This window comes from Necator americanus, chromosome X, assembly GCF_031761385.1.
Source record: "Necator americanus strain Aroian chromosome X, whole genome shotgun sequence".
NCBI lineage: Eukaryota > Metazoa > Nematoda > Chromadorea > Rhabditida > Ancylostomatidae > Necator > Necator americanus.
The window spans coordinates 34,801,912-34,820,502 of record NC_087376.1 but is presented as its reverse complement, the minus strand read 5'-3'; the positions used below and the strand labels follow the sequence as shown (position 1 = coordinate 34,820,502).

At 44.7% G+C, this 18,591-nt stretch overlaps 4 protein-coding genes across 5 annotated transcripts; all 4 read left to right on the top strand.

Moving 5' to 3' along the window:
• Nucleotides 1-507: 507 nt before the first annotated feature.
• On the top strand, nt 508-1,149 carry RB195_026360 (uncharacterized protein; the record flags this gene model as incomplete). The annotated part of the gene is made up of 1 exon (XM_064214875.1): nt 508-1,149. One exon carries the CDS (start codon nt 508-510, stop codon nt 1,147-1,149), a length of 642 nt encoding a protein of 213 aa, XP_064070756.1.
• Nucleotides 1,150-1,467: 318 nt separating this feature from the next.
• RB195_026358 (uncharacterized protein) lies at nt 1,468-18,124 on the top strand (the record flags this gene model as incomplete). 2 transcript variants are annotated; one of them, XM_064214873.1, is made up of 13 exons in its annotated part: nt 1,468-1,517; nt 1,776-2,686; nt 2,831-3,005; nt 5,438-5,528; nt 8,261-8,326; nt 8,381-8,387; nt 8,453-8,481; nt 8,579-8,695; nt 12,550-12,633; nt 12,693-12,780; nt 15,574-15,632; nt 16,895-17,302; nt 17,561-18,124. In XM_064214873.1, the coding sequence occupies 13 exons, from the start codon at nt 1,468-1,470 to the stop codon at nt 18,122-18,124; spliced, it is 2,649 nt and encodes an 882-aa protein (XP_064070754.1). The 2 variants fall into 2 exon arrangements, with proteins under 2 accessions (XP_064070754.1, XP_064070753.1); XM_064214872.1 differs by lacking the exons at nt 2,831-3,005; nt 5,438-5,528; nt 8,261-8,326 and having other exon boundaries at nt 8,381-8,481; nt 16,913-17,070; nt 17,770-18,124.
• Nucleotides 10,872-11,261, top strand: RB195_026359 (uncharacterized protein; the record flags this gene model as incomplete). The annotated part of the gene is made up of 1 exon (XM_064214874.1): nt 10,872-11,261. One exon carries the CDS (start codon nt 10,872-10,874, stop codon nt 11,259-11,261), a length of 390 nt encoding a protein of 129 aa, XP_064070755.1.
• Nucleotides 18,125-18,169: 45 nt separating the features above from the next.
• RB195_026357 (uncharacterized protein) lies at nt 18,170-18,547 on the top strand (the record flags this gene model as incomplete). The annotated part of the gene is made up of 1 exon (XM_064214871.1): nt 18,170-18,547. One exon carries the CDS (start codon nt 18,170-18,172, stop codon nt 18,545-18,547), a length of 378 nt encoding a protein of 125 aa, XP_064070752.1.
• Nucleotides 18,548-18,591: the final 44 nt, after the last annotated feature.

The window sequence follows — 18,591 nt, the reverse complement described above, 5'->3', positions numbered from 1 at the left end:
TTTTCTCCTGTAACGCAGAATACCCACGGATCTCCCTCACTAGAGGGATCACAGCCGGTTAGTCGCGAGGCTACGTGGCGCTTCCCCGGGTGGCGGATAGGGGGCTAATCGCGGACCAAAAGCGACCTTGGGCCTGCCCAGAGACGCAGGTGGATTCAGGGGATGGACTCCCTGTTTCTGCTGATCCAGGACTCACTCATGACATCCCTGTATCCCGCACGTCGTTCCGGCCAAAAGCCTGCAATCAAGTGACTGGAAGGTGCAAGGGAGGCGGTTTGGAGTCGCCTCCAACAAATAAGCTCCACATGTCCACTCCGGGAGAACGAAAGTTCTCCCAGAAACTCATGGGACTAGAGGCTTGCAACCTGCCCATCGGTTTTAAAATTTTTACGCAAAACACAGTAATAGAAAAGAGTCTTCTGATTCCGGAGGAAAGCCTGGTACGGAGCACCAGGTAGGACGTGGTTGCAGGAGTCATGTAGGCTACCGAAACGGAAAAGGAATAGGATGGCGATCTGTACTTATAACGCACGTACGCTTGCATCGGAAGCGGCCATCGAAGATCTGATGATGCAAGCCAAGAAGATCAAGCACGACGTCATCGGACTGACCGAAACGAGACGACGTCACCCTCTCAACGCCGTATATGAAACTGGGGAAGAACTGTTCTTAGGAACATGCGACAGTAGAGGTGTTGGTGGAGATGGCGTCCTTGTCAACACGAGAATGGCAAAGGACATCGACTCTTTCGAACAACTTACGACCCGAATCGGACGTCTGCGGATGAGAAGATGTGGCCTAACACCAGCTTTGGCTATCTTCGTCGCTTACGCTCCAACATCAAGATACGAAGAAGAAGAAGTCGAAGCTTTCTACGTGGACCTGGAGAAGTTCTACCGAGAAGACCATGCCTTCTATACGGGATCGGACCATCGCCTCCTCCGAGGAATATTTTCTTTCACAAGGAGAGCAGAGAAAGCCGCCAAGTTCAGAGGGAGAAATCCCAGAACTGTCATCAACTGGGATCTCTTCGCTACGCAATTGACGAGTAATATGACCGTCTCGTTCAACACCTTCACGACTGCGCGAAGAAGGCTGAGAGTTTTAAAACCACCAAGAGGCGCCTTTCTCTTGAAACTCTTGAGCTGATACGCCAGTGTGGAGCAGCACGAGCCGCAGGGAACCAGGAACTCACGTCCGTGCTCGCAAGGCTTTGCAGAGAGGCGATAAAGGAAGACCTTAAAGAGAGAAGAGCAGAAGTACTGGCTGAAGCTGCAGAGGCGGGAAAAGCATCCGCTATGCCCGTCGAGACTTCGCCAGTCGCAAGACGAGGATGACTGCTCTCCGGAACCCGAAAGGAACAGCCATTGCGTCGAGAAGGGGGATGGAGAATCATCTACGACTTCTACTCTGATCTCTTCGACAGCCATGTCCACGTGCCTCCTCACCATCTGAGGGAAGACGGACATGTCATTCCAGAGGTTCTCCCGTCCGAAATACGACATGCTATCATGTCGGTAAGAAATCGTACCGCACACGGTCCCGACAGAATAAGATCAGAACACCTGAAGAACCTTCCGCCAGTACTCAACAACACCCTGGCGAGGCTCTTTACACGTTACCTGTCGGAATGCAAGGTTCCTAAACAGTGGGAGACCAGCGAGACCGTGTTGCTGTATAAAAGGGAGATCCACATGACATTGGCAACTATCGCCCAATCTGCTTACTGTCCGTCATCTACAAGCTCTTTACAAAAGTGATAGGATACTTAATAGGATTGAAAAAGTCTTGGATGAAGGACAGACATGCGAGCAAGCAGGGTTTCGAAAAGGATTCAGCACGATTGACCACATCCACACTGTTTCGAAACTCGTCGAGGTACCACGAAAGTACAAGCCGCTCTGTCTCACCTTCATCGACTTGAAGAAGGCCTTCGACCAAGTTGAGACGGAAGCGGTCTTGGACAACCAAGGCGTCCCTACTCAGTACATAAAGGTACTTCGAGAGTTGTACACTAACTTCACGACCGGAATTGCGCCATTCTACAACAATATCATCATTGACGTGAAGAGGGGGGTCCGACAGGGTGACACAATCTCACCCAAAATATTCACAGACATCTTCGAGAACGCAATGGGAAAGTTGGAATGGGACGAAATGGGAGTGAAGGTTGATGGTCGGCAGCTACACCATTTGCGCTTTGCTGATGATATCGTACTGATAACACCTAGCATCAGCCAACCGGAACGAATGCTGACCGAATTCGACGAAACATGTGGATGCATCGGTCTTCAGCCGAATCTACAAAAGACGATGTTCATGCGGAATGGATGCGTCTCGGATGCCCCATTCACGCTCAAAGGAACGAACATATCCGAATGCACCAGCTACGTTCATCTGAGTCGGGAACTGAACATGATGAACGACCTGACCCCCGAGCTGGGCAGGAGGAGACGAGCAGCTTGGAGAGCGTATAAGAGCATCGAGGATGTAGTGAAGAAGACCAGGAACACCCGGCTCCGTGCTCACCTCTTCAACACCACCGTACTTCCTGCTTTGACCTATGCTTCGGAAACCTGGGCATTTCGCAAGCAGGAAGAAAACGCGGTGAACGTCATTGAACGCGCAATTGAGAGAGTGATGCTAGGAGTATCCCGTTTCACGCAAGTGAGGGACGGTATTCGAAGTTAGTGATCGAACATTAGAGACGCCGCCGCGTTTGCCAAGGAAGGTAAAATAAGGTGGGCCGGACACCTGATGCGCTTTAACGACAATCGTTGGACCAGAGCCGTGAGCGACTGGGTTCCCCGCGATATTAAGCGCACTACAGGAAGACCGCCGACTCGAGGGTCAGATTTTTTCACGAAGTCCTTCAAAGAAAAATATGATGCTCTTCGTGTCCCACGCGGAAGGAGGAACCACTGGGCTACTCTGGCACGCGACCGGGACAAATGGAAGAATTACTGGCTCCCGCTCGACCAGCTCGAAGATCAACGGGAGTCAAGGTGATCAAGGTGAACGCGTAAGACGTGCCTAAATTGCCGATATAGTCAGTTGAGCTGACCGTCTATTCGGACGGTGGCGCAAATTATATCGGTGTTGGACGATGTCGGGAGGAGTTGCTGCAGGTGAACTTTCCTCTGAAATTTCCTTAGGGTGGTGGTCAGTGTGTTCCCAAACTTCCAATAAAGTTAAGAGATTCACTGAGCGGCGAATTTTTCTCCTGGTAGATATTATGAGCTCTGCTTCGCGGACATTGCCATCCGACACCGTGCGAAGATCTGTGATTCGGACCATCTTCCAGTAATTTCGAGGGAGTACGGGATTACTGACGAGCACTATGTCTCCGACTGAAAGAGTGTTCGTACCAACTACGGCGGTTGTCTTCGGTTTGTGTGTCTCTCGCAGACTGATAAGGTGCATGTCATGCCACGTTTTCAGGATGTTTCTGTTGCTTTGCTTGGAAGATTTGAGAGCGTCGGGAACCTCTTTTTGCGTCTGCAGAGCTCGTGCCTCTTAGGAGGGAAGATGGTCCGGATTATTGGTCACGGATGAGGTGGCATTCTGTAGTGGTAACGCGATATCGAGCTCCTTTTGTAGAAAGTCGATTGGACGATTTGTGGTGGAATCTTTTGGGGTTGTTCCCTGTTACGTTAATGCTCTGGAGTTAAGACATGCTTCAATTTCGGTGAGGATGGTGCAGAGATCATCTCCGGAAGTACGCCGTGTGTTTTCAGTGCCTTGTAGAGTGAATGTTTCACGGATTCGATGAAACGCTCATAAAACCCGCTTTGCCATGGTGCATAGAAGGTGATATTTATCCACTGAATTTCATGTATGTTTTGCGAAAGTAGTTCTTGCATCCGGATGTAAAACCATGGGGTGTGTTCCATCCGCTACAACCTGCACGTGATACGATACACCACTCCTATTTCTACAACCTTCACGTCGTTCTTAGACCGTTCGTTTGTTAGACAGCTCCGCACCGCTCTGCTCATATCAACAGATATGTAGGGTAAACAGAACGGAATCTTTTTTGAGCCATCCACTTTGTTGGATCCTCGAAAAGGTTGTCGTGTTTGTCAAGTAACACAGTCTTTAGTTGGGTACCCGGCCGATATTGCCACTTCATGGGCCACATTTGCAGACCATGTTTTTCTTCTAGCTACTCGATAAGACTCTTGCCGCCGTCCTGTACATGTAACCTATAACGGGTTTTTTCATTTTGCTAGGATGCACTGAAAGATAGTAGATTAAGATGTTTTTGCTACTTGGTTTTCGATACCATGTAGTCTTCACATCCCATTCCACGATGTGTGTGTACATTCAAGTAAGTAAACCAGTTGACTGACGGCTTCTCCTTTCTGAACTTAATGTCCGGACACTGCTGGTTTAGAAGATTGAAGTATTTGCTTGATTCTGCCTGTGTTGGACAGAATTAACGCAAGAATAATCTACATAACGACAATATAGCAGTGGTTTGTCGTCTACAATAGGGTCAGCCCGTGCATGTTCAATAAAGTTTGCCGCGTGAGCAGTTCTTGAAGAGCCTGCATCGCATCGTTTAAAATGTTCGTATAGCGTGACGTAACGTCAAAAGCTCGGACATCCAAAAAATGGCGAGAGTGGGCGTCAGCCTTTGTCCCATAGCTAGATTCTTTTGTCGATAGTACTGTCCCGATCATCATAAAATAGATCAACTCAGACACTCACTTATCAAAGTCATGAATAGCCTAACGGTCAGCCCGTGCATGTTCAATAAAGTTTGCCGCGTGAGCAGTTCTTGAAGAGCCTGCATCGCATCGTTTAAAATGTTCGTATAGCGTGACGTAACGTCAAAAGACTCTACTACACATTCACGTTCGAACAAACCGCTGTGAATTTGTTCAAGGAAGCTGTTGGAACTGCCTAGGTGGGCAGAGACGTATGCATATGAGCAGCTAATTTAGGATCATGTTGAGCAGCCAAGAAATTCTATCTATCTTTGGGCTCCCCACTATCACTTATGGTTAATCTCGCTTTAAATTCACTTAGATTATGCAAAGCGAGGCCGTTTGCAGAGTTGTGAATTCTTATTAGAGTGTATATGACTAGGCATACAGGTAAGCCATTCTTGAGACGCGTGATCAGGTTTTTAGGTAGCCCTGCTGTTCCCGCTGTTTCAACAGATGCCCTGTTTAGAGGACGACATTGCTTCCTATATTCGTCGCCACAGGATTGAGCGCTGGGTGTTTGGGTCAAGGAGCATCTAGATGGACTCGCAAAGTCTAAACTCTCCGCCCCACTCGGAGCACGCCGTAAAATAAGTAATCAAACTTCCGAAATACAAGTAGAAGTTAATATACTATCGAGTCGGAGACCATAGCATGCAGGACACGTGAGACATTTTGGATCAACCACGGAAGTTCAACTATGATCAGGAAGTTTTGATCTACAGGGTGGGCCGTCAGGATCCTATCAAAAAAACTCTTGTGACTCGTAGTTGTGGTACGTGGTGGTCTGTTGCTTTACCAAGTCTAGCAAATGAGGTAAGCACTAGTTAATGTGTGGCTGTTTGAGTTTATCTCTGAATGCTTTCTGTAAGATGATAAAGCGCTTGAGAGAATAGGTCACTGATGGCAAAATTACGAGTAATTTGGGACACCTTTTTCCTCTCGTACTTTATAGTTTTCATCGTTTTCTCGTTCAACAGCGCATTATTAACACTTGTTAAGTTTTTAGTTCAGTATTATGGCTTGTTTTGTCCCTTCATCTTAATGAGGGATTCAATTTCTGCTCCATTTTTTCCGTACTGCGCATAATTAGCCTTCTTCAACTACATATTTCGAAATTTTATTGTGACTCTGATTACTTTCCTGTACATGTTACCTATGACGGAGTTCACTTTTTCATACCACTTAGTTTTCCACATCCCAATCCGCAAAAAGATGTCCACATTCAATAAAGCTAACAATTTCTCTGTGGGCTTCTCCTCTGGTGTCTTAATTTGTGTACATGTACAAGGTAACGACGAATGAGAGGATAAGACATGCTGATGCTCTGATTTTTGCAGGTTCTGAAATATGAATTATTCCGCGAGCCTGTTGCACCAACAATCACACTGATACCGGTTTTGGCGCCTGTGAAACTTCGTTCAAACTCACTCGCATTTTGACGCTCAGTTACAAATCCAAATTTTCGCACTTTTCCTTGTTGCTCGACCACTGTACCGTAGTCAATCTTTTTTGATAGGACATTAAAGAAAACACCTAACTGCAAATTTTAGTCCCTGTGTGGGCCCTGGTTCCCTCTAAAGCTAGTTGGGAAAAGTCCTGAAAGAAGGAAAATTTTACCACTTATCTCGGGTGCGGAAAAAGAGGTACCCGTGAAAACCGGCTGACCGCTCCTGACCTCCCTTCAGCGCCGCGCACCTCCGCGTAATCACGGCTGCCACTCCACCAGCCGGACATCTCCACGACTGCCTGAGATCATCCAGACCCCGTCCCTATTGCCATCTATTCAAAGCTGCGCGCGACGTTCGCGCCGCGACGAAGTAGTGGATACTGCGAATTTAGAAGGGAGAGGAGTGTAGAACAAATTGACACACCAAGTTCTGGTGTACGAAAATAGTAAATTGAGCACATATGATCGGGATTTAAAGAGAAAAACTAGTTCCTTTCGTCCAATTAAAAGATATATTATCAGAGACATATCATAGAGTATCAAAGAGTCAAGACCTTTTCAAAATTCTATATAGATATGTTTATATGGAGCACAACTTAAATATTTCAGCACTTCCTTGTACGTTTTATAGAATAAAACTTTATATGGTTCTTCAAACTTCTTTCAACAGCATCTAATCGCTTCATTTGTATCTGTTTCCTACGTAGAATCAATATAACAGGTTAGATGTATTAGTGGCGAACAGAGACCTTTGTATTTTCGAGATATACCTTTAGGTAAAATGTATGTCTGCGAGGCATTATTCGCGCCTCGTTAGTCGTTGGCCACTTTTACTTAGCTAGATAAGCAAAAGGAAATTCCTAGAAAGCGAAAAAAAAAGTTAAAAAGTAGCATCATACTGGGAAAGGGGAAAGGGGATTGTTTGAACTATCTTTTGCATTCCAAGAGATGGATGATTAATTTCCATCTAACAAATCAGAATAGGATAATTTCATTTTCATTCGCATTTTTAAATGGCATATATACAAACCCCTTTCATTTATATTAACTTACAAGTATATTTTATATAGACTTTCGAACAACATCTAATATCAGGCATTTTCATTTCCCTTCGATTCTAAAAGCGCTTCGTAAGAGTTGCGGGCGCGGCGGAGAAACTCCTCGTAAGAGCAGCAGACGCGGCGAAATTGGCAGGAAGGGTAGTGTGGGAGGGGCGTCAGCGAGACATAACACAAGAGGAGCAGCCAGGCTACTGTAGCGATCACGATGCTGCCAGGAAACGCGCGGTGCGATTAACGACGCTCATTAGCCTCCTGGATATGTGGCGGCACATCATACGGGTACATCTTGACCGTTCCTCCTTATCTCAGCTAGGTTTTCAATAACCAGAAAAGTTAGAAAAAAGAAATTGTAGTAAAAAAAACCTGAACCAAAATCTGTCTCCACAACTCTGCAAATTGTGTTGCGTCGAATGCGTCGTCATCGTTGTTCACCAACCTATGCAGTCTTTTTGCGCTAATTTAACCCGTAATTCCATTTTTGGATGTCTTTTTTTTCGCATGGCAATAACCTCAAAATTCCTTTCTTTCTGAGTACATATATGAAAAATCATCATTGTTTTATGAGAAATATGCTCATTTAACTCTTACGCTGAATGCAAGAAACTCAATTCTGTAGGAGACTCATCCCTAACAGATTTGATAAGGGCGCTAGACTGTACCACGTCATTTACTGATATTTTACCCACCAAATCTTCAATATACTGAATTTTCCGTTGAGGAGGAGCAACAATGCAAGGTATGAAGGAATGTTGCCTTGCGTGGTTTCTTAGTACTCAATGCGAGTTCACTTTCTGAATGATTCTTGTAAACAAATCTGACGACATTTTTGGAGCACCTATGCAAAATCGTCTTTTTTCCGCTTTCAGGGTCCTGGCTCACCTATATTTTGGCATTGGAGCACTCTCACTCCTTTCTAGAATTTCGTTACATCCACAGAAAATAGGTCGTCATTATTCCACATGTTGCAGTGACATTTTTGATAGTTTATTATGCACAGTTTGAGAATAATAGCAGTCCCAAACATGACCACCTATTAGAGTGCCTCACTTTATTATTGTGGTTACATCGAGCGGCGCTGTCGACATTCTCTTCAACGTCCTTCAGTGAGCCGTAGTTGTTTTGCTTGATTCGTAATTCCAGCTATGAAGGTATTTCAGTGGCATGGTGGATATTTGTTTATTGTTTTCTCTTGGCAAAAAGATTAACAGAAGCACATGTATGCGTTGTAGGCGAGAGTCCAAAATTGAAACAAAAGGAGGTATAGTGAAAACCTATGGGACTTTTGTGTGTGCTTTTTTCGAAAGAGGTGTGGACACATAAACTTAGTTTAGTAATAAATAAGGGATGTTCTTAAGACGGAGAAGCCGTACTGCCACGTAGAAGTCATATTTGAAGGCACGAAATGCTCCAGCGAAATTACCGTGCACTACAATGTCGCACCACATTGGAGTCCAAGTCTCGAAGCTGAAATAGTTGGTTGACGCATAATCACTTAAACAAATCGTTTTTCCCCAAGACCGCCCCTGTGTTCTTCATTTTGAAGGATGCATTCTTAAAATGCGTGGCCACGCTCCTACGTCGTCTACATCTCGACACGTCTTCTTACATCTTCTAACATGCTAAATCATGTCTATTTACGTTTCCCAGAGCAGTTTTGAGTTTGCATCGAACTTTAAAGACAATTTCGTTGCAGGTGAACGTAATACTGTAGTCCAAACAAGTGCAAGTAGTAACTGAAGCTATAATCTGCAAGCGATAGTAATGAGAACTAAACATAAATTCGTTTTCACGGTGGTTCAGTACTTGGCAAAGCGTTTACCTCACATGTGGGTCATTAACGCGGATAAAGATAACAAGGCGTTACAAATACGAAAGAAACATTACACATGTAGCTGTAGCGTAATGCAATCAAGCGATCACACACGCAGATAGGAGTGATACAGGTAACTGGACAAACAATATAGGAGAGCAGTTATCTGATTGTGATGTAAAAGCTATCATTATCTGTGACTAAGCGAGGAGTCATTTTTGCAACACAATTATGTACAAGAACCATGTAGATGACATAACTAAGCGCTAAGAATGTATAAGGAGGATACATAGAAAAACAGGATGAGTTACAGTAGCGTCTGAATATGCATGCTTCTCCCGCTTTTATAGGATTTATTATTATATATTATTATATATTTATATTACCAGTCTGAATGTCCGGTTAAAGCCGGACTTCAGACTTTCAGTGGTCTTTGCTTCGCTGCCTTCACTGATCAACGAAAATTAATAATTAAATAACAGAAAATTAACATAAGAACAATTTGAAAGTATCACTCGAAACATGGGTTTTCTTCTTGTTTTCCCCAACAGCCCAACAATGATGCTTAACATAAAATGACGTGAACGACACCATCGTACTGATAAAGATAATGTAGTCCTAGTCAGATCATGTAAACTACTGACTACTATTTAAGCAACAGGGTTCATTCGTGTTTCCACATTCCGAGAAAGGCATGCTACCAACCTGAAACAAACCTGAAAAGAAACAGGCGCACGGAGGAGTAATAGAGTTGAAAACAGCGCGCGTAGCGTAGCGGCCACGGGTATGAAAGGGTTGCAACCTCCCATTTACCTTTTGCGACATGCACATGAAGTTACTGCGCATTAATACTGCATTGTGGCAGAACGATTCCACGCTGCTGAACCCATCGCATCCCATATTATAGCTACCTGGTGCCGGCGCACCAATTCGACTCCGGTGGATCCGTCGCATCCCCTTCCATGGGTAATATATTATAGATATATTATATTATAAATTCCATAGTATTCTTTGTAAACGCGTCAGTTCTACATTTGGAGAACATTCAAACTTCACCTTAAAGCACTCCTTCGATACCAATATGATATAGACACGACATGGAATCATTTCTCAAAGCATAGGTTTTGCTCCTGTTTCCCCTAACAGTTATCACAGAATGATGTTTCACATAAAATGAAGAGAGGGACATCATCGCATTGATAAAGATAGCGCTCCACGTCAGCTCATGTAAACAGTTGGCTGCTATATAAGCAGGAGTTAGCATTCGTGTTTCCACTTTCTAAAGAACGGAAGAGTAGTAGAGGTAAAAAACAACGCTGAAAGTGATAGGACTATGAAACGTTAGTAGCGTCCCATTTACCTTTCGCGACATGCACACGAAGTTACTGCGCGATACTTCTACACCACGACACAGGAATTCGACGCTGGCGGACCCTTCGCACCCCATGTTATAGCTCTCCGACGCCGCCACACCAACTCGACGCCGCGGGACCCGTCGCACCCCATGTTATAGCTATCTGGCGCCGGCGCACCAATTCGACGACGGTGGACCCGTTGACTCCCTTTTTATAGCTTTCTGGCTTCGAGGCAACAACTCGACGCCGGTGGACCCGTCGCACCCCCTTTCCCAATTTCGTGACTGACACACACACACGTTAAAGAATAAGTCCGTTATTATATATCATGATATTATTATTTATTTTATATTGTCATATATTATATTTTTTTAAAGATCTTTAAAAGCGAATAATTCGAGAGCTCTAAAACTTGATAATGAAAAGTGTAGGGTGCAATCTAAGGCAAAAGCTTCAAAGAGATGTTAGTAAAGGCCGTTCCGCATGAACATGAAGATGTTCATGCGGAACGGATGCGTCTCGGATGCCCCATTCACGCTCAAAGGAACGAACATATCCGAATGCACCAGCTACGTTATTCTGGGTCGGGAACTGAACATGATGAACGACCTGACCCCCGAGCTGGGCAGGAGGAGACGAGCAGCTTGGAGAGCGTATAAGAGCATCGAGGATGTAGTGAAGAAGACCAGGAACACCCGGCTCCCTGCTCACCTCTTCAACACCACCGTACTTCCTGCTTTGATCTATGCTTCGGAAACCTGGGCAATTCGCAAGCAGGAAGAAAACGCGGTGAGCGTCATTGAACGCGCAATTGAGAGAGTGATGCTAGGAGTATCCCGTTTCACGCAAGTGAGGGACGGTATTCGAAGTTAGTGATCGAACATTAGAGACGCCGCCGCGTTTGCCAAGGAAGGTAAAATAAGGTGGGCCGGACACCTGATGCGCTTTAACGACAATCGTTGGACCAGAGCCGTGAGCGACTGGGTTCCCCGCGATATTAAGCGCACTACAGGAAGACCGCCGACTCGATGGTCAGATTTTTTCACGAAGTCCTTCAAAGAAAAATATGATGCTCTTCGTGTCCCTCGCGGAAGGAGGAACCACTGGGCTACTCTGGCACGCGACCGGGACAAATGGAAGAATTACTGGCGCCCGCTCGACCAGCTCGAAGATCAACGGGAGTCAAGATGATCAAGGTGAATTTTACACGTGTAAAAAATGTATGTAAAACTAAATTTCGAAGGAGAGGTAGATGGGTTCTCTTATTGATGCGCCAGTGGCGTAAAGCAGTGAGGGAGGTTGGACGAGTTCAATAGCTTCAAATTTCTGTGCCGCGGTGCAGTAATATTGCGCAATAACTTTATGTATATTTGACAAGGAGTAAATTTTCATACCGTTTCATAGCCGTGGTAAGTGTCGCTTTTTACACTTACATACTCCACCCGTGTACCTCTTTTTTTTGCGCGTTCGCAACTGTTTGGAAACATGGAAAGCTTCAGGAAGTAGAAACTTATATGTAAATGGCTACTTAAATAGTAGCCAAAAGCTTACGTTATCTGGCATTTAGAACCTTACCTTTATTAGAACGATAATGTCTATGTGATCCGTATTAACAGCTCTCTGCTAATTGTTGGAGAAAAAAGATCTCATGTTTTTTTTATAATGTTTTCAAATTGCAGTCGTATCGAAAGAATGTATGTATAGAATCAAGTTTGAATATCTACCAGATGTAGGTTTGATGCTTTTAAGAAGAAACGGAAAACTTCCATCAATGTTTAGATTTCGGAAAAGGAATGCACAAACAGCCGTTAAGGATGAGGCTAATTTAATTTTGCAGCGATGATTTGCCAAAAGTGTCACTGTTGTAGAATTTGATCAGTGGGGGAATGGGAAGCATGGACCACGAGAGGTCTGAGGTCCGGCGTTGGCCGAATGTTCAGACTGGTTGGTAAATAAACATGCACTTCGGAACTAGATCAGAGAACTAAATCTAATATTTCACTACTATACAATTGTTTGAGACTTTATTTTACAACGATTCCTAAAGCTCACATGACATGTTTGAACGCCATTTCACCGAAAAAGTGTTAGTTCATGCTCTTCAATTGAAAGTAAACCTCGGAGTGTTACTCTTCTTCACACTAATTGCATACTTTCCAAGACTGAAAGACAATGCGAATACACATACACATCAATTGTTTGTTTCTGCATTGGCGACAAATGCAACGCACCTGAGAAACTTAAGGTAGACGGCACCAATATTAGATGCTCAAGTCTACTGCAGTTCTCATCATTAATTTGCAGAGGATATTCGCCAAAGAAATTGCAAGGAAAGATTCCTTTCAAGAACTACAACTTCTACTTTGTTTCGTAAACGACGGAAACCTGTTCGGTAAGATAAACCTCTGCGTCTAGATTCATCCACATTGTACTGACAGCGAGGAACAATTCAACACAGAAAGTTTTAACTCTTCCGCATCACAAGAATGGTGAGCGGATAAAAATTTCCAGGAAAACTCCCCAGGTTAATCACTTTTAGCGTTTGCGTGTATTGCCCTAAGACTACAAAACAGTCTGAAAATTTTCTCTTCTTGTATGCTCGCAGTAAAGATCAGAGTGCGGTCGGCTTGCGCTTGCACATGTCCTTACCAACAACAACGATCCACAACAAACTCGCTTCGTCCAATGCAGCGGCTCGATTCTCTCTCCCAGCGAAGTGCTTGCAGTTGGTAGCGTCTACGTATTTACAACAAAAACACATATATAGGGTTAATGAAAAATTAGCGGATAAGAATAAAGGGTTGAGGAGAAATTACATTCCATAGTCCAAGAACAGCGTTCAAGGAGGACATCACGCCACATTGCGGGTATCAGCGAATCTTGTCAGGGGAATTATGTTTTAAAGATAAACACGTTTTGGACGTTCAACAGCCTTGAAAAACGAAACTTTGTGCGACCTTGAAATGAATCCGCAACGTCACCACTTGTGAAGCGTCGGCGACACTTGGGCGCGACTAGGAAAACGTCGTCAACCACTCTCATCAATTACCGCAACGTTATCTGTACATGGGCGCCTGAACTAACTCCGTTAAAGCATCAAAAGTTAGTACATGTGAAACTTTCCTTTTCTGTCCATACAACAGAGTATTGCTAGGAGCGAAAGTTGAGTCCACTATGTCAACCATACGCGAAACACACAGTGGCGAAAATGATTTGCTTTGTCCTAGTCGGCGGGCGGGTGTTACGACCGAACGCATCAATCCTCATCTTTGCCGGGTGTGTCTTCCTTGAACATATACAAGCCCATCCTGTTCGATCTTCAGCTGAAGTTCGAGTAGAATCTACCCATCCATCGCTATTCCATGAGCGGCGGAATTTTACATCTCTACTGAACTGCCTGCCAACGCCAAGTGTCCTCAAACCTTCCTTCACCACCTCCGTCCAGAATTTTCTTTCACGGCCAGGAGGCCTTTTCCATTTAGGATCTGGAACCATCGTTAGGACAACTTGAACGAGACGATCTCCTCATATCGTGAACAAAGAGGCGAAGACGGAGATTTTCCGTGACTACCTCAGAAAGGCGAGCAAGATGTTGATATTTTCCACGTGTCACCCGCACATCCACTCCCGAGTAAAGTTCTTCATTATGGAACACCATTGGTCAAAAGTAACCTGAAGGTAACTTCTTCTCCATACAGTCAAGTTCTTCCATCACCGTCGACGGCGCTGTCAAAGTCTATGATCCATACATTATGATAAGGCTAATTGCGGTTAATTAGGCTCGCAATTTGACTTCGCTGGCGACGAGCGTTGACTACAGGCACTTGGTAGAGTAGTTGAACTTCGAGTTGGCCTAGCGTGTATTTGCTGACTCGTACTCGAGATCCACCAATGTATGCGCATAGGAGCTAAAATGACATCGGTGATCACTGCTCAACTGTTCTTCGCATTATGTCATCAACGGCAAAGTTGAACAGAAAGGATTCTGTGACGACCTTTTTTACCTCCAGTTTCCACATCGAACGGTGTAGTACATCCAGCCTGGGTTCAAACCAGTTGTTCTCCTATTCATGTCGTTCATTAAGAGTACGAATTTTCTTGGAACTCCATCGGCACGAAGCGCATTGAGAAGACGGGCTTGGTGAGAAGATTGGAAAGCGTCTCCAAATTTCAAAAAAGCCAACCGTAGAGGGTTTGAATACCGCTGCCACACTTCAATCACTCTCCTCACCTGATCAATCGACCAGGGCGAAAGCCGGGTTGCTCGCGGTCTCTTCGCGTTGTCGGACTTGTCGTTCTAGAATAATCCGCTCTAAAACCTCATACATTACACACAACAATGATATTCCTCAGTAACTTCTTATGGAGAGGAATTGTAATAGAGTGCCTCCACAAACCAGGTGTCCTCTCGCGATCCATATTGAACGGATGATTTTCTTCATCCCACGAATCCCAGAAGGAGAAAAAGTTTTCATCATTTCGCTACCTGTGCTAATTCCATCGTCTCCCCTGCTTCTCCTTCAATTCCGACAATTACCGCCTGCTCTCTTGGTATATTGGACATCAACGTATTGAGTTTATCATAAAACGAGTCCTTGTTTTGGTCCTCAGCAGTCTCCGTAGGTGCATGAGCACTTAGGGCCCAGAGTTTGAGTCCTTTGCGATCCCGCATCCGTACAATGGCGCATCTTGACTACGTTGATCTAAATGATCTTGACGAAACAGTTGATCCAAACTTCTCCTCCAATAGGTTGCTATAATCGCTCCCCTCATGCGTGTTTCGTGCAATGCAGCAAAAGGTGCATTCAGATATTGCAGAGGTCTGGATAGAGCGGATTGTTGGAGTCTGGCATGGTGCTGGACGACAGTACTTTTTTGCAATGTATGGGGAGCTTTTGCCATGTTACGGTGCAGGTTATATTGCTCGTACATTCCAAATGCGTATACTCAAGTGCCATTGCGTTTAGTAAAAGCAGGGGCACCACTTTCAAGTAACAGTCAGATTTGTATGAGCGGCTAATAAAAAGAAAAAATAGTAATAACCAAGAAAGTAGAAAAAGATAGAAAGAAAAAATTATAATAAATAAAATAAGATAGAAAGAAAAAAATAATAATAAATAATAACAAGGTGCAATAAAATGTTTATTATGTTGTCCCCTATATAATTATAGTTAGCATTTTCCAGTGAACGGTACAAATCCTTTCATCCCACCTCACTTGTCGAGCACTACTGATAATGTTAAGGTGAGGGTGATATTTGCACTGATTTGCCTTTAATGTATGCGTAAGCGAGGATATCGATGCCTTACTGGAAAAGGTGTCTGCAGGTGAGTTAAAAAAGGGTTTAAGTCATCAGAACTACACCCTATATTAGCAAGGTAGGTGGTTTGACGATAAGTTCTGTGGTCAAAAAATAACGTTTATCAGCAAATCAGAATAAATATCAGTGAGGCAAATCAGTGATGCCTTCTTATGTGTTAGCCTGCTACAAAGAAAAACTATGGAAACTATTTAGATTGTCGAATAAGAAGTGGTGATAATAAGAACGAGATAACTCAGTCGAAATACTATTTCAGTACTTACTATTGTCGAATATCGACAATAGTAGATAATGAAATGGTATTTTATCAATCCAGTATCTTTTCTACGAGGGAGTTGAGAATGAACAAGATCCTACGGAATAGTATTTTCAGTCGGTGTTTCTCTCAATTTCCTTTCACTATCATTACTAACATTTTTGGCGCTTGAAATGTCTATCTGCCTTCTTTTGTATGCATTTCGGGAATAATATTCCGTTTTTGTAGAGAGACTGAGTGAAGTTCATGTTGCAATGCATCATGTCTGCAGCACCCTAATAATCTTCGAAGGAACAAGCATCAAGACCATCTGATAGTCTTGCTATTTTTCATTGATCTCGTTTGATGTGGTGGATATCTTAACGTTATGTAAACACGCCTGCTGTGATTGTAAGGTCCTGCGCATTTGTGGTCTGGTCTACATGAAAAGAAAAAGGGAGGATAATGCAAACTACTTAGCTGTGTTTTTTCTCTCTATGTTCACGTTCTTTCTTTTCTTATCACTCTCTATTTTGATTCTCATTTCTGTCATTTCTACAGTCTTGACTCATTGACTCAAGCTGTGGTTGGATGTTACGGCTTACCGCATCTTTGCCGGCATGCGTCATCCTTAAACGTATCAGAGCCCATCCTGTTCTATCCTCTGCTAGAGGTCGGATAGAATTTGTACACCCGTAGCTATTCGATAATCTGCGGAACTTAACGCTTCAACTTAGCCGCCTATCAACGTTAAATGTCCTCAGATCTACCTCTACCACCTCCGTCCAGAACTTTCTTTCACGACTAGGAGGCTTTTTTCAATTAGTCCGGTCGAATCTCCAGGACAACTTGAACAAGACGATCAAGCGCTCTTCTCATGACATGACCAGGGAAGCAAGATGATTACCTGTCACTACTTCAGAAAGCCGGGCAAAATGTTGCTTTTTTAAGTGTCATCCGTCGGTTCAGTCGCGAGGCTACGTGGCGCGTCCCCGGGTGGCGGATAGGGGGCTAATCGCGGACCAAAAGCGACATTGTGCTTGCCCAGAGACGCAGGTGGATTCAGGGGATGGACTCCCTATTTCTGCTGATCCAGGACTCACTCATGACATCCCTGTATCCCGCACGTCAGTCCGGCCAAAAGTCTGCAATCAAGTGACTGGAAGGTGCAAGGGAGGCGGTTTGGAGTCGCCTCCAACAAATAAGCTCCACATGTCCACTCCGGGAGAACGGAAGTTCTCCCAGAAACTCATGGGACTAGAGGCTTGCAACCTGCCCATCTGTTTTAAAATTTTTACGCAAAACACAGTAATAGAAAAGTCTCCTGATTCCGGAGGAAAGCCTGGTACGGAGCACCAGGTAGGACGTGGTTGCAGGAGTCATGTAGGTTACCAAAACGGAAAAGGACTAGGATGGCGATCTGTACTTATAACGCACGTACGCTTGCATCGGAAGCGGCCATCGAAGATCTGATGATGAAAGCCAAGAAGAAGAAGAAGAACGCCGGAGGAACTTCACATCGGGACTCAGAGCCTACAGTGGAATGACCAGGGGGAGAGGCTCTTCGAGTTCATCACGACGACTAAGACCATCCATGGGAACTCGCAATTCTAAAAGCCCTCCTCTCTACGCTGGACGAGGGAGTCACCCGGTGGAGGGTACCGTAATGAAATAGACCACATCATCGTCAATAAAAGGTTCTGCCTGACGGACGTCGCTGTTGTACCGAAGTTCTATACGGGATCGGACCACCGCCTCCTCCGAGGAAGATTTTCTTTCACAAGGAGAGCAGAGAAAGCCGCCAAGTTCAGAGAGAGAATTTCCAGGACTATCATCAGCTGGGATCTCTTCGCTACGCTAGCCGGTTTTTGGGATATTCCGCAGTGGACAGCATCGATGAGGAATATGACCGGCTCGTTGAACACTCTCACGACTGCGCGAAGAAGGCTGAGTTTTAAAAGCACCAAGAGGCGCCTGTCTCTTGAAACTCTTGAGCTGATACGCCAGCGTGGAGCAGCACGAGCCGCAGGGAACCAAGAATTTACGTCCGAGCTCGCGAGGTTTTGCAGAGAGGCGATAAAGGAAGACCTTAAAGAGAGAAGAGCAGAAGTGCTGGCTGAAGCTGCGGAGGCGGGAAAAGCATTCGCTAGGCCTGTCGAGACTTCGCCAGTCGCAAAATGAGCTCTCCGGAACCCAAAGGGAGCAGCCATTGCATCGAGAAGGGGGATGGAGAAAATCATCTACGACTTCTACTCTGATCTCTTCGACAGCCATGTCCACGTGCCTCCTCACCATCTGAGGGAAGATAAACATGTCATTCCAGAGGTTCTCCCGTCCGAAATACGACATGCTATCATGTCGGTAAGAAATCGTACCGCACACGGTCCCGACAGAATAAGATCAGAACACCTGAAGAACCTTCCGCCAGTACTCAACAACACCCTGGCGAGGCTCTTTACACGTTACCTGTCTGAATGCAAGGTTCCTAAACAGTGGGAGACCAGCGAGACCGTGTTGCTGTATAAAAGGGAGATCCACATGACATTGGCAACTATCGCCCAATCTGCTTACTGTCCGTCATCTACAAGCTCTTTACAAAAGTGATAGGATACTTAATAGGATTGAAAAAGTCTTGGATGAAGGACAGA